At 45.6% G+C, this 15,554-nt stretch overlaps 1 protein-coding gene across 1 annotated transcript in view; it reads left to right on the top strand.

Moving 5' to 3' along the window:
* LOC149327499 (1-phosphatidylinositol 4,5-bisphosphate phosphodiesterase-like) overlaps positions 1 to 15,554 on the top strand; it is a 129,864-nt gene that overhangs the window by 93,917 nt on the left and 20,393 nt on the right. The window contains 3 exon segments of the mRNA XM_089563975.1: positions 2,272 to 2,399; positions 4,955 to 5,223; positions 15,360 to 15,461. Of these exon segments, the coding sequence (XP_089420101.1) occupies positions 2,272 to 2,399; positions 4,955 to 5,223; positions 15,360 to 15,461 (499 nt within the window).

Below are 15,554 nucleotides of genomic sequence, written 5' to 3'. Positions count from 1 at the left end.
GCTGTTTCTTGCTTTTACAAACATAAGAACCGAAACCACCAAGATTTTGAAAAATGTGACCAAGAATTGGTGCAAAGGCATTTATTGACATTTTCACTTCCTATAAAGGTGGGTTAGCACTTGTCAGCACAAGGAAATCCGAACAGCTTTTATGGTGCTTACATTCTATTTGTGTTGTTGTTAGCACGAAATAATTTGGCAACGTATCCAGGCCATTGATGGCAAGGGTGGAAGTAGCCCGGATCTCTTTGTTGTCGTCGGCGTCATTTTTTCGTGGATGCTTCGCCCCATTGCACTGATGCATGCGGAGAAGCCACTCGTGGAGCTTCTGACTGTCACTGCGCCTCAGATTGAGCTATGTGCTCCCACAGTCAACCGACCCACATACATCATCATTTTCAAACGCTTCGCTCCTATCGCAGGGATGTATTGCAGAAAAGCCGCCCTGGTGGCTGACTGCTTTTTGTTTTCTGCTTATGTCACATGCCTCTATACTCCGTTTCATACATAGCAGTCAACGCAGCGAAGGCTGCGGCGCCTGTTTGCTCTCTTCGTCCGCATCGTAATGTCGTGCGTCGAAAGTGAAAAGAGTAATGAACTTAAAATTAAAGTAAATGTTGGTCGATATTGTAGTATAATAATAAAAGTGTTTTATTTTGCAAAAAGATTGCTTTTTCTTTTGTGTTCTTCAAAACAGAGTGCCTTAGTGTTCTGGTTTTTTTCTGGCTCCTCCTGTATCAGGTTTTCGCCCCTAGGCCAGCCGGTGATGTTGTCTGCTTTCGTCTTTCGGTTTCTGAGTCTGCGAAAATGGCACCGCTATCTCCTACTCGCTTGTTTTCTTCGCCCACTGCGGCTTCAAAAACATCTCCTGCTCACCTATTCTCCAAGCTGAAGTCTCCGAAAATTTCGAAAGACTGCAAGCAGGTGATTGTCAATGTTTACACTAGCGTAAGGGAGCGCTTCCCAGAGAAGACTGTGCGTGAAGTTCTCGAAACTGTGGGAGAGATGACCGGGGTGAGCCCTGGGACAGTTGCGAAGTTCAAGAAAGAAGGTCTCTCTACTTGAATAAGATCACCGCAAAAACGACCTCGCAAGGTCACAATATCTAGCTCTCGCAGTGTTAAATATGACAGCTTTGCACTCAACGCCATCCGACTCAAGTTACATCGTATGTATGCCGTACACTACACTGCCTTTTCCCTTCGAAACTAGTAAACAGCGCTGTGTTTTTCAAAGTAGGTATTAGAGTTTGACAGTTTCGAGTTTCTACCTAATGAATCTTTTAAGAAAAATGAAAAAAAAAATAAATAAAAAAAATAGTCAAGCCGGGAGTCGAACCTTGACCCCTTATAAAATGAACAGACAGGTGCACGCTTCGTACCACTCAGCCACGACACGAGGCGGACAGATACATTTCGCTTGTTTTTTGCAGCGGACTATTTTCATACCTTTGGCAGCATTGACTGCTATGTATGAAATGGAGTATAGGCTCGGCTCGCTTGTATGTTTGTGCACGTTCAAACAGCCATTAAATGTATCATAAGATTAGAATTGGTGAAATTTTTGTACTTGCCGGGAATCCGTATTACTTTGCAATCTATTAACTTGAAAAAAAAAAAAAAAGAACTATGTAACTGAGTGGCACATTTCTATTGCTTGCAGTTCTGAGCATATGTATCGGGAACATATCAACGAGGTCCTGCTGTGCTTACTTAATGCTGTGGACTGTTGAGTATTTTGTAAAATGCTTTCCACGTGCACCAATGTCATATATTGCACAACACATTTGGATACCTGGAATGGTATGGGGTAATAGCCTCCAGTGAAGTTCACCAAGAAAAAAGGAAAAATACTGATGTCACTTATATTGGGATATATTTAGGTGTTAGGGAATTACGGTGAGACATTTTCTCGTGTGTTCTGCCTGGCATAATATGGAATGCTTTTTTCTGTTTGCTGAGGCACTCTAGTTTACCAACTGAATGTGTTAAAGGCACCACATATCAAAAGACGCCGTTGAGCTACTTGATTCCTGTTTCGACAAGACACGGGGAATTTGCGCGGGCAAAACAGCACTCTGTAAGAAGCGTGCTCTGTCTGTCTTGTTCGTGCAGTTCTTAATGGCTTTTCACAGCACATTAGATATTGGAAAGTGTTCTTGCTGCAGCATTCTCAGTGCAGCTATTGAAACCTCGGCCACTTTTGCTTGGGAGAGGATTCCCGAAGGAGGTTCTTCTCCTCAGTCGTGGTGTTGTTTTCCCCCCACTGCAGAGGAGTGGCGAGTGGAAGCCATCACAGTGGACGCATTGCGGGCAGAGAAGGATTACATCAAGCTGCGCCGCAAGCAGATGAAGGAGCTGGAAGGGCTGCGCAAGAGGCACCACAAGGACAAGCAGCATGTAAGAGACCCACCTGCCTCTTCTGAGGCCTTATGGCCATGTTTTTAATTACTGTAATTATTCGCATAGTACAGTCGGGGACAAAAGTCTCCAGACCACGTGTTCCTCAAATGAAGCTTATAGCTCTACTATCAGACAGCGGCTGGAGACCGCACTTGTCGAGATGAAAGAACAAAAAAATTAACTTTTACCTGCACAAGTGTGGGCTCCAGCCGCCGCCTAATAGCAGAGCTATCAGCTTCGCTAGAGGCACACGTGGTCCGGAGGCTTTTGTCCCTGACTGTACCTGCTCACATAATGAATGTGGGCATGGGGGTGGGCTTCTATGAATTTTTCTCACTTATAAAAAAATGTGTAAAAAAATTTTTTCCCCTACATAATGACCCTTACCCCAAATTGATGTCAACTTTTCTGAAAATAAGTGGGTTCGTCACGTGAGTAAATATGGTAGAAGAAATTGGTTTTTGAGGAACGGAAATAGTGCAGTAATTGTCTCACATCTCGATGGACACCCAAACAGTGCTGTAAAAGTAGGAGGAAAGTGGGAATGAGGGGGAAAGGGAGAAGGAGGGAGTATTTTGGACCACCTGGGGATCTTTAACAGGCACTGACATCACACAGCACACAGGCTCCTTTTTGTTTTTGGCCTCCATTGAAACACGGCCACCCCAGCCTCGTCGGAACCCAGGAATTCCAGCTCAGTAGCCGAGCACCCTCACCACTGAGCCACCATGGCCGGTTAAGTATGGTAGTGGCAAAGTAACATTCGGTTGAATAGCGTAGTTCAACTTTAATGTGTTGGTTGAGAAATAGGTGTGTTAATTTCGCCACCACCTAATTACAGATGGTGGAGTGATGGGAAGAAAAAAAAGTTGCTCCTGGACAGCTTGACAAGCCCACAGCCCCTGTTTCTTTTGGTCTGGCAGAAGTGACGAAATCAGAGTGGTGCATTGCAGAAAGTTGAAGAAATGGTATGAAATGAAGGTACATGGAAAGTTGAGTTTCAAGACGTGTGGTATGGAGCGTGGTTTAAACAGAACAATAAGACTCAATCACAGGATAACATAAACTTATACAGACTAGGGAACATTCAAAATTGAGCTGTGGTGCACATGAGGCAGAGATTACAGAATAGGAGGAAAGTGAATAAAAGTGATTTAATTCATAAGCATTCAAACTTTATAGAGGGTGATGTATATTATAAATGCTGTTCTCTGGTGTTAAATAGGAATTACCTAGCCACTTCCATGTTAGTTGAGTGAATGCAAGGGTGTATTCTGGTTTGATTTTCCTGTATTTCTGATTTATACTCGTATTTAGTGCTTGTGTGTTGTGGTTAACGGAGTGGATTACAAGCTGGAAAAATGTGGCAGGGTGTGGCAGAGCCAGGAGTGCTGATAAGATTTGCAAAATGTACCTGCGGCTGACACTGGATAAGGCTGAAGATATCAATGAGGCAGTCGTGCAGTGGGCATAGCTGAGCAGTTGATGATGTCTGCCTTCGTGAGAGTCCGATCTTACTGCTCTTCGATGAAACTCTTCCGGCATGTTTTCTCGGCTTGTGGATGCACATCGTGCACACGGGTGGCGTAAAAAAATATGGCCCAAGTGTTTGCGAGTGCCTCCATTTTGACTACAGACTACTTGGAGTCAAGGAGGATGGAGAAGAACCAACACAGGCTCCTGAGGCTTGTGACTTTTGTCCAATCAGATTACCTCTTCACTTCACTTCACTTTATTACCTTAAAGACCCCACTTTGGGGGTATTACATAAGGGGTGGGAGTACAAATATAGATTGAATATGATTGCTTACATGCTATTTATGAAGTACATATTTAAATTGTTAACAAAACTTGATTAGCAGGTGATGGCATCAACGTCGTGGGGAAGGCCATTCCAGTCTTTTGCAGTGCGAAGAAAAAAAGATGCAGAAAAAGTGACGGTGCGGGCGCGTTGGCATGAAACTTGTTGTGGATGGCCGGTGCGATGAGATATGCGTGCTGGCGGTGTGATGTAGGGTGGTTGGCCGAGGGAACTGTAAAAAAACTTATGGAACAGACTAAGAGAAGCAATGTGACAACGATACACAAGAGTTGATCTTCCTGATTGTCATTCAAGTGATGATAGACTGATGTCGTACGAATAGACACAATGAATGAACCCCGTGGCGCGATTTTGGACAGATTCTCATGAACTGATGAGATATGCTTGTTGCGGGCTCCAGATAGCAGATGCGTATTCTAGCTTTGGTCGTATGAGTGATTTGTAGGTGAGAAGTTTAATAGTTTGAGGGGCGTGCCGTAGATGAAGTTCCAAGAATCCCAATGATCGGTTAGCTGATTCGACGACGTTTGTTACGTGTGAGCGCCAGGAGAGATCCTGGCACAAGGTGATGCCTAGGTACTTGTATGAGTATACACTGATTACCTGTAGTATGCCTCTCTCACTGTGGGTACTCCTTTTGGAGCTAAACCAGGCATGCTTCACTGGGACTTGTCGTGTTCTGTGTGCATTCTTTAAGCCAACCAGGCTGTTCTACGGCTGCTGAGTGCAGGTGCAGAAGCAGCAGTGCCTGGCAGTGGAGAAGCTCCTGCCCCGGGATGCGGCGGTGGACGACTCGGGGGCGGCGCCGAGCGAGGACTGTGCGGTGCGCTCGCTGGTGGTGAACCAGATGCACCAGTGGTCCTCGCTGCTGGCCTCGCAGCGCAGCCAGGAGTGGGAGCTGCTGCGGCAGCAGCTGACCCAGCAGGGGGCGCTGCTGCGCACGCTCATGCTCAAGGCACAGGCCGCCCAGATGAAGCAGCTGGACGCCAAGTTCGAGAGGCAAGCTGCCACCAGATGCCTCACGGGCTCTAGCTGAAGTACAGTTGAATTCCGGTACAATGAACGCCGCTTCAACGAAATTTTCGCCACAACGAAGTAATTTGTATTCCCCGTGAAACCCCCATAGGACTTAATGTATTAAAATTTCCTCAAAAACGAAGTACTTTGCGAGCACATGTTCGCTTCTACGAATTTTTTTTGCGAATTTTCGCGGGTGAGTGGCCCCTCCGTCTTGTCTTTCTTCAGAAGTCGAGTGCTGAAGAGCGACTTTCCCGTTCCCGCCGTTAATTTTTTTTGCATCGCAGACTGTTGGGGGGGAGGGGGGGGGGGTACGCGCACTCAATCGCACATCCTCCTCGCGCACACCCTCGTGTGCTTTTTTTTTTCTCCAGATACCCACGTGATTTTTGAAGTGACGTCACGCCCCGCTCATTGGCTCTTTGCTGGGCTTCTTCGATTGATGTAGCTCGCTGTCATGGTGCTCGCGGTTTCCTGTCAAGCACGAAAGCGCGTCATGATCACTTGCTAGCGGTGTTGTCTGGAAAGCGTTCGCGGCCTCCAAGCGAAGAGGGGCTCCTCGAAAGCGCGTGTAAAATGCGCCAGCGCACGCCATCTGCTAGCGTCTTCGGCCGCGTCCTCCGTGGCCGCGTCGTCTGCTAGGCACCGAGCGCGTTTCAGGCAGTCTGTGTGGACCGGTGGGCGGAGCCATCGGTGGGCGGAGCTTCGTGTCCTGTCGGAGAAAAAAAAAAAGGAAAACGCGAGAGTGCAGGAAGAAGCCCACTCCGCTTCACCATTTCTTCCTTTGTGTGTGCACCGTTTAGCGTGGTCTCGTCGCGTCTCTGCTCTGCTGAATTCCTAGGATGTCGCCGCCAGCGAAGAAGCGGAAATTTCTTTCACTAGAAGAAAAAGCGCGTATTATCGCCGAAGCAGAAAGCGGGAAGAAGAAGTCGATTATTGCCGCAGATTTTGGCATCGCGCCGAGTTCGTTATCAACGATACTGAAGAGCAAAGAAAACATCGGCAAGGCACTTGCGTCGGGCACTTCAGCTCAACACAAGAAGGTGACGCAGCCAACTGCGATATTAGCCTAGGGCGGCTTACAGCCGGCGTTTTGTCATCGCAGGGGTCTGTTGAACCCCGAGTAGCAGTATCAAGACGTTTCGTTGGAGCGCGCGTGAGCATTGACTTATGCAACGCCAGGCCGGCGGCAGCAAGCCCGCGAGAGCGCCGTGGTAGCACGCAGCGGTGCAGATGCGATGAGGCCCGACGGCTCTCGAAACGATGTGGGGGAGGAGGCAAGTCGAGGAGGTGGTGAAAGAAGGAACGGAGAAGAGGAGGAGGAGAGGCGGCGTTGGGCGAGGAGACATGCAACGCCAGCCCAGGATCAGCCTACTTGTCTGTAATTTCTCGACAACGAAATTCCGCGACAGCGAAATTTTTCGTACGCCCCGCCGATTTCGTTGTGGCAGGATTCAACTGTATATGGTGTGACTGGGGGGGTTACATTACATTAAAAACTGGGGTGAGAACAGAAGCATATTGAACATAGTTATTTGTATCTTACCAGTACTCACCTATGGGGCAGAAACGTGGAGGCTAACAAAGAGGGTTCAGCTTAAGTTAACGACAACACAGCGAGCTATGGAAAGAAAACTGATAGGTGTGATGTGTAAGACATGGGAATCGGACGGAGTGGGTGAGGGAACAAACGCGGGCTAATGACATCCTAGTCAAAATTAAGAGGAAGAAATGGGCTTGGGCAGGGCAGGTAATGCGAAGGCAAGATAACCGCTGGTCCTCAAGGGTAACGGAGTGGATTCCAAGAGAAGGCAAGTGTAGCAGGGGGGGCAGAAAGTTAAGTGGGCGGATGAGATTAAGAAATTTGCAGGAATACGGTGGTTGCAACTGTCGAAGGACAGGGTTAATTGGAGAGACATGGGAGAGACCTTTGTCCAGCAGTGAGCATAGTCAGGCTGATGATGATGATGATGATTTGAACATCGTTGTAGAATAGTAAATAAATAATCCAACTGAAAAATGGAATGAAGAGAAAAGACTCTAGGCCAACATACAGCAGATCCTTTCTTTCTTTTTTTAAGGTAACGGGGTTAGAGACTTGCACAACATTGTCTGGTAGACCATTCCAATAAATGATAGCACGTGGCAGTGCTGATGAGCTGAAAGCAGTGGGTCTTCCAGAAAGGCGTTTGAAACTGATGTGATTATGCAGTTGATTTGATCCGCGACTCAGTTGTTTGAGAGGCAGGATGAAAGGATGATGATGGCTGTAACAATTTGTGGAAGAGGCAGATAATTGCTTTTGTTCTGCGAGATTCTAAGGATGGGAGCGACAGCAGCCTCACTTTTAGTTGCGCTGGCATATCAGCTGTAGTTCCAAGCACTAAAGCAAGCAGCATGATTTTGTATGACTGTAGTTAATGAATGACTCGTAAAGCATCACAACTAAAAACTGACGCTGCGTATTGCGAGATTCAGCAAAGCGGTTTGCAGATTTGAATGCACTCTTTATGTGCAGAGCTGCTAACGGCACAAGTGCTAGTTAACACACACTGCTGCACACAGAGGGCGCCACAAATCCTTTGTGTTATGCCACCACTAATACAGAACTTGGAGATGTGCTCTAAATGGCTGCCGGTGTAAAACGATTTGTTTATTTATCATCATACCCACAGCGCCATTGTCTGGCATTACAGTGGGGGGTTGAAAAATAAAAAGTATACAAATGCCACCGTGTGCAGGTGGTTACAAAAAAAAAGATAACATTGAGATAGAAAAAACACAGAATTATTATACACAAAAAATGTTACAGCATGGAAGAAAATGAATCATTTGATAGTATGGACACTACTTCCTCAGTCAGCTTGTTCCATTCCGAAATCATTTTGGGGAAAAAATACATTTTGAAAGGGTCAGTCTGGTATCTGTATTCTTTAACTTTAAGTGAATGATCTCTCCGTAAAGACACATAATCAGGGTTGACTATATATTTGGTTCTGTCTGTTCCAGTTCTTGAATTAAATATATTATGAAATAATTTTAAACGCACAACTTTGCTATGTTTTTGAAGTGTGTCCCAACCCAAAGCTTTTTTTGCGCTTGTTACACTAAAATATCGCCCATAGTTTTTGGAAACAAAACAAATGGCCAAATTCTGAACTCTCTCTAGGTTTTGAATGTCAAGAAAGGATTTCGGATCCCAGACTGTGCAAGCATACTCAAGTATGGTTCTAACATTTGTATTATACAGCAGTTCTTTAGTCTTTAAAGGGAAAAGTTTACCACAGGCCTGGGAGCATAACATGTTGGTGTTCTTTCGCTACCTCTCCCACTGCTGTAATGGCCTAAGATGCCACGCAGGGTGTTATATAAATAGAGGTCGAACTTTTCTGCAAGCATCGTACTACGAGTAAGCAACAAAGCTAAAAACATATCATAGTAGGAGTTAGAAATGAATGAAGTTGGTGTTCAATTGACTTATTTTCGAAGTGTCAAAGTTTGGCGTATGAAACTAAAAAAAAAGGGGGCACGAGGGTGCTGAATCGGGCGAGTTGGAATGGATACATGTTTGGAAAATTAAGCGTAAAACAAGGCAAAAACGAAAAGAAAGAACACACATACACCAGTGCTTATGTGTGTTTTCTTGCTTTTTGTCTTGTTGTTTCTCACTGAACTTTGCAAGCATCCAAAAGAAAAGGCCTTTAGCCAGTGGTCTGCATGGCCGACAGGCCACACATTGAACTGTGTCGTGCACCAACAAGCAAGCCTGTGCCAGTTCACCGCAATGCGCACCACTTGCTAAAGCAGGCCTTGTTTGTTCTCCTTGTTGTCCGGTTTCTGCAGATTTTCGTACCTTTCCAAAAAACGCACCAACTAGTCCGATGGCATGTTCTGCTCATGTGGAAGTGCCCTCTGTCAGAACCGTCTTTACTGGAGCCACTTTAAGGGGCGAAGAGGGTCTTAGAAATACATTTTTTATTAATGAACTCACAGCTATAAAATCTTCAGGGAACATGCATTTCTGCGTGCCGATTCCAAATATGTAATTTAATTTTATGTACAACAAGTCCTTGTGCACTTATGCAATATGTTAGGTAACTTTTGCCAAGAGTTTGAAGGAAATTCTACTGCAGGGAACTTGTTAGATTGCATGCCATTGGTTTCTCTTGACATCAAGCCATGCGATGAGGGTAAAATTATCATCCTCCCTGTTGTAGAAGCATAGTGATGGTTCAACAGCGCAAACACACACAGACCAAGAAGGAGACAAGACACACACAGCGCTGAACTTACAACTGTGTGTGTCTTGTCTCCTTCTTGGTCTGTGTGTGTTTGCGCTGTTGAACCATCACTATGCTTCTACACCAACTAGCCCAATCTGCAGTTCTTCTACTGTTGTAGAAGGTCAGTTATAGGATTCTGAAATCATCAGTTTCTTCCAGTTTGTGAAGTGGAAAATCCAGAACCCTTTAACTAAAGTTCTATGATAGGCAGGATAATAATTTTGCCCTTGTTGCATAGTTTGATGTCAAGACAGGCCAATGGCATGCGTCCTAGCAAGTTTCGTGCAGCAAAATTTATTGAAAGCTCTCGGCAAAAAGTTACCTAACATATTATACAAAAGTGCACAACGACTTGCTTTACATGAAATTAAATTACGTATTTGGAATCAGCATGCAAAAACACGTGTTCCTTGAAGTTTTCATTATTATGACTTCATAAACAAAAATTTTTTTTCGAAGACCAGCTTCCACCCTTAAGTGGTAATCATTACAACTGGAGAAACTGTGTTGACTTACTGGTGTTACTTCTCTTGGGAGTGATGACATTGGCTGGCAGATGTTTGCTTGCTTTGCTTGAAGCACTAATGTCCAGTTGTAGCTTAGTGCCAAGCGGTTGGGCAAGCAGAAGAGTTTACTTGGATGTAGCATGCATGAAGAGAGGGAAAAGAATTTTGAGATACGTCTGCAGGATGCTGGGTGCAGATAAAAACAAATAAATACACTCCACCAATTATGCTTTTGTCATGCACATTGGGGCACTTAGTGCTGTGCAGTAATGCAGACACAATTATGGCACCTGCTTCATGCCTATAGCGTTGCAGATGGATGCGAGACTTTTTCAATTTGCTTTGCAGTTGTGGTCTTGAGTACAGTAGGATTCATGCAAGGATGGTTCTGCAGGAGTTGCATCGATCATACCCATTGACAGTCTCGGAAGAATGTACATAAAAATTAATGCCAATCGTGCCAACAGAAAACCCTGTTCTGACTCTGTAGATGAGGTAGATGAGCTCTTATCTTGGTGCCGTTGTGCTGTCACGGAAAGTGAGCGTTCCAGAACTAAACTGCATTCTAGTATTGAACAAGAAATGCTGTGTTAAAATTTTTGTATTGTTTGCATTGTGCGCTTTTATCATGAAATGAGCCCTTCATCTGCTTGCCTTTGCTTAATGCTGGTGTGTGACCTTCGATCTGCCAGCAAGTTTTGCAACTGGAACATGATCTGGGACCAGCGACTGAATGTGGAAACGATTCGGATAGGAATCAGCTCATCTGGAACAATTTGAACTTGTAATACTGCGGTGGTACACTTTATCATAGATAATTTGATTTCTAGTTGAGTGTTTACAGCTGATGGGGTGGGGGAGTCACATTCACTTGCACGCATAATTAATTGTCGTAATCTGCACTTGTCCGTTGGAATAGTAAGGAAAGGTTGCACAAGTCTTAGTGCTTGAACTTTGCAGGCTCTAAGTGGCTCAAGGAGAAGTAGAAATCGGAAGGAACAGTAATGTGCCTGGGAAATTAAGTTGAACAACGTGGCATTACATCAGAAAGGCAGCTCATTCTGCTATAGAAGAACGGCAGATTGGGCGAGTTGGTAATCCATAATGAGATTTTTGCAACAGTGCTAGGCAGCAGGACGCAGAACATGAAAAGATACACACGACGATGAACTTGCTACTGGATTTTATTGGAAGTAAGCAAGTAAGTTTAAACACGCATAAAGCGAGCACGCATGTGCATAGTCGCACATAGGGACACTGATTAAAAACAAAAATAAAAATATAGAGCTGCTCAGATGCACGTATTGTAATAAAAACAGCGCAAGGACGCAGGACAAGAATGGAGAGAAGACAAACATGGCGCTGATTTTTTTTTTTTTTCCCCAAGGAATTTTGGTGCCCCAAAAGGCGTACATTGATGCAACGGCCTGTCTGGCCAATGCAAGTACGGCCACAGGACAGAGGAATCTGGTAGACAACAGCCGCCTTACATGAGACGAACTTGTTTTCATGGTTAATTTTACAACCTGTTTTCTTGCCAATAGACAATATGCGAAATGCGCAGCGCCATCTCTCGGCACTCTGAGAACTAAGTCCTCCATGTTGGTACAGTACAGAGAACGAAACCGCTGCCCAGCGTTGGGTTAAAACGGCTGCACTTCGTTTGAAAAGTAGAATGCCGATGCAGTGTTGCGCTACCCTCTCCACTGTGAAAAGACACTACGACGCGTGCCAGGACTAGGTGCGTTCCAGCTTTTCGCTTTTCTATTTTTTCTTTACTCCGTCCCAACGTTTTAGTAACACAAAACGCCGTGCGAGGTATCATGTGTCAGCACGCGGATCAGTGCGCAGCTTTCGCTTTCTGCGCTGATTTTTGACAAATCTCTCGAGGTGGTTTGCGTTTAAAATAAGATAGGGACCACAGCCTTTGTTGTCTCTGATCAAAATTAGAAGCCGATTTTGTGCATTCATCAACTCTCCGGATGGGCGTGAATATATATAGACGCATACTTGAACAACGTAACAGAGAAGGTAATTTTTTTGAGCGGGCCAATCGCTCGTGCCGTGGTGAAATAAGTTCACTCGGAGAACCATATGCCGATTACTGCTTAGTTCGCTACATGTTCAGTTAAGTTTTTCCCGTGTTCAATTAGTTTTAGAAGGGCGAGCAAACTCTCTGGACCATACGCATATGTTATGCGCGTTAAGGAGCTTTGTGAAGCAATACACCCTACGTATAAAAACTGAGGTGTGAATGCTTTATTTCTTGAGGATTTCTATACCTTCGATATCTGCGGCGTGAAAACCTAAAAAAAAAAAAGAAGCGAATAATATAGCTACTTTATTATGACGGAGGGACGCATTTCTAAGCTAGAAAGTTCCTGCAACAGTGTTCTAAAAACGCTTCAGGCCATCTGATTTTATTATCGTTGTGGCAAGCTTCAACAGCTTGCTTCGCAACAAAGCCATTTGTCCAAGTTTGGGAGTAAGCTAACTAAGTTTCGGAAGCAACCGAACATGCTAATTTCGCCCCTGCACACACAGCTTGACCAGCGTATCGAGTCTGTGCATGCACCTACAGCTGTAGCATCTTTCTCTAATCAAGCCGCCGCGGTGGCTCAGTGCTTATCTGAAAAAAAAAAAGCTGCGTCCTTGCTTACAATATTTTGAATTATATGTGCATGCCTACTTTCCTCTTGTTAATGTCGACTGACTGCGTCTTAAGCAGGACGCGGTTTCAACGAATTGTGGCGAAAATCAACCGACGCCGGGCTCTGAAACGGTGACGTTGAAAACCGCGGATGCGCATTGCACATTACAGTAAAGGAATCGAATTACGCAGCTGGTCGAGGGTCTTGTGTGATTATACTGCAATGCACGAAGCTCGTGGCGTCGGCGCGAACGAAAGTTCGCACTGTCACAGAAGTTTGTCAACACACGTGCGCGCTCACCGCAAAATAACCGCTCGCTACCCTACCAGATGAATTCGCGTCCACCTGGTAATAAAATAGCCACGATAATGTGTGATGCTTGAACTGGTCGTTTTAATGCGAGCATTAAAACGACAACAGCACACGGTCACGGTTCGACTTTCCAACCCACTTTCGAGTGCCGATTATTGCGATCATCAGCGCCAGACTTCAAGCGAAGCTGAGGACGCGATAGGAGTAAGCTGGCGCTTATTGAAAGCACCTACATTTGGTCCAAAAATCAGCTGTGAAAACAACGCAGCAGCTGAAGCTTGCCTGTTGAAATTCCACTCGCAAGAAGAAAGTACGCATAGCAAACGATGCACCAGCTCGACAAGCTCGACCGAGGCAAGATGGAAACCGGAAGTTGTGGGTGCGGTGTTGCCAGACCGCCAAGCAATTTCGCATATCATCTATTCCATCTCTCTTCCTTTGAACAGCTGCCTCCACCTTGTCTACCTTATTAGGAGCCGAGAACACAACGTTGACACCATTCTTGGCCCCCACTTTCTTAAATCTGTGTGAAAGGGAATGGACGTATGGCATTACAGCTATATTTTTTGTTCTATCGTCCGGACTGGAGCGCTGCTCAGAGTCACGTTCAGGGGTTTTCAATTTTTTCAGGATCTTTTCCACACACGACAGAAGACCTGAGTCCGGGAAACCGGCCTGCTTACAGCGGTGTACCTGGGCGCAGAGGCTAGTCTTCATTTTCTGAGAACAGTATTTCTTTAACGCCATACTCATGCACCCGGTTACGATCCCGTTTTTTACTAGTTTCGAGTGGCAAGACCAATAGTTCAGCAGAGGCTTCTCGCTCCGAGGGGAGTATTGCCAGCACACGTGGTCTTTTTCAAAGACCAGCAGTAAGTCCAAAAATTGCAGTGCGTTATGCTGAGGAATTTCATGCGTAAATTTTTGTCCACACCCGTTCTTTACAAAACAATCTAAAACATTTGACACGGTTTCTGCATGAGTGCCGTGTGTGTCTTCTCTCCGTTCTGGTCCTGTGCCCATGCGCTGTTTTTATTACAAGATGCATAACCAACTCGCCCAAACTGCCATTTTACTACAGCACGTATTGTACCCGCCGGACATGCTATCTTTTCTGAAGCAAGGCCATTTCTCTTAAACGTGAAACAAAAGGTGGTTTGCTAATGGATCCATTAGATTTCCTGATAGTATGGAAGGCCTCAGCAACTTCTCTGGTGGTCTAATCACTAAAAGAAATAACGCTTCATTACACAATGGTACACAATGACACGTGAAGCAGATGACAGGGCACTTGGGTATACTGCATGCAACTTACAAAGACAGATGAACTTGAAGAACACATCACGAGCTAGTTGGTTTTCCATCACACGAAAACAGCGCAAACTTCACGAAGGACACAGAAACGGGAGACGAGACACAGGCGCTGACTAACAACTGAAATTTTAATTGCTCTGACACATCGGTAAATATACTCAAGGCATCAAAAACAACAAGAAGGATGAGACATGAATCATAGACAATCGCAGCAGGAAACGAGCAGGAAATCAAGACTGCTGAGCTGTCGCAAGGAAACGAAATTCCTTATCCAGAAGGGCTACGGATGGAGTGCTGACGCAGCTGTCTTTTAGGCTTGCGATTTTTTTGGCTTCAGTCATCTCTCGCGTGATTTCGTCACTGCACCTGCTCAGCACGCTCGGGTCACTCCAGAGAGGAGTGCATTTACAATTGCGGCAGTGAACGCCCAGATGGCCTGAGGCTCGTGTGCTTTCATTGTATTTGTGTTCTGACTGTCTTTTGTTAAGGCATCTGCCGGTTTGTCCTACGTAAGCATGACCACAAGACAAGGGAATAGAGTTGACTACGCCTTGAGCACAGGAAACAAACCGATCGCGATGATTCGTGGTGCAGCCAACGTAACTGCGACCCATCTGGTTTACACACTTGCACAGGCCTGACAGACGATCCGGGGCTGAAAATACTACATCTATTCCTATCTATTCTCCTTTCTGCGTCCTTCGTGAAGTTTCCACTGTTTTTGTGTGAAAGTCAGGTGATTATCTTTCATCTCCCGAGTTGGTGAACTGGTCTGAAATTGGTAAGAAGAGACTTGATGCGAAGCTGATGTACTTACTGTATGCATGTTCTGGCTGAATGCGGATGAATAGCCTGCTTGCCAGTGTTTAGTAATCTGAAAGGAAAAACGCTGTGATTCCCCAATGGAGCGGCCGTTGTTGATGCACCCCCCTAGGTGCTAGATGGATGCAAAAGAAGGGTGTTCTCGAGGATACAGGGTGGTGAGTTGTGAGGGCAATTAATTCCGTGCAGCTGAGGGAAGCACTAACATTGTACACACTCGCCCCCTGCAGGGAGAACAAGGAGATGAAGACCAAGCAGGCCAAGGTGTCGGTGGAGACCGCACGCGAGGTGTCCAGCGACAAGACCCTGCGCAACAAGGCTGAGCGAGAACGGTGAGCCATTGGACGGGCAGCCTGATGAGCTGCTTGACAGCTGCACTGCTGCTGTGCACCGTGTTGTGCAACTGTTGGCAGCTGTGACCAGCA

This window comes from Amblyomma mixtum, chromosome 10 (genome assembly GCF_055824585.1).
Source record: "Amblyomma mixtum isolate Tamu chromosome 10, ASM5582458v1, whole genome shotgun sequence".
NCBI lineage: Eukaryota > Metazoa > Arthropoda > Arachnida > Ixodida > Ixodidae > Amblyomma > Amblyomma mixtum.
The sequence above is the reverse complement of the archived record's forward strand: the minus strand, read 5'-3'. Positions and strand labels throughout refer to the sequence as shown.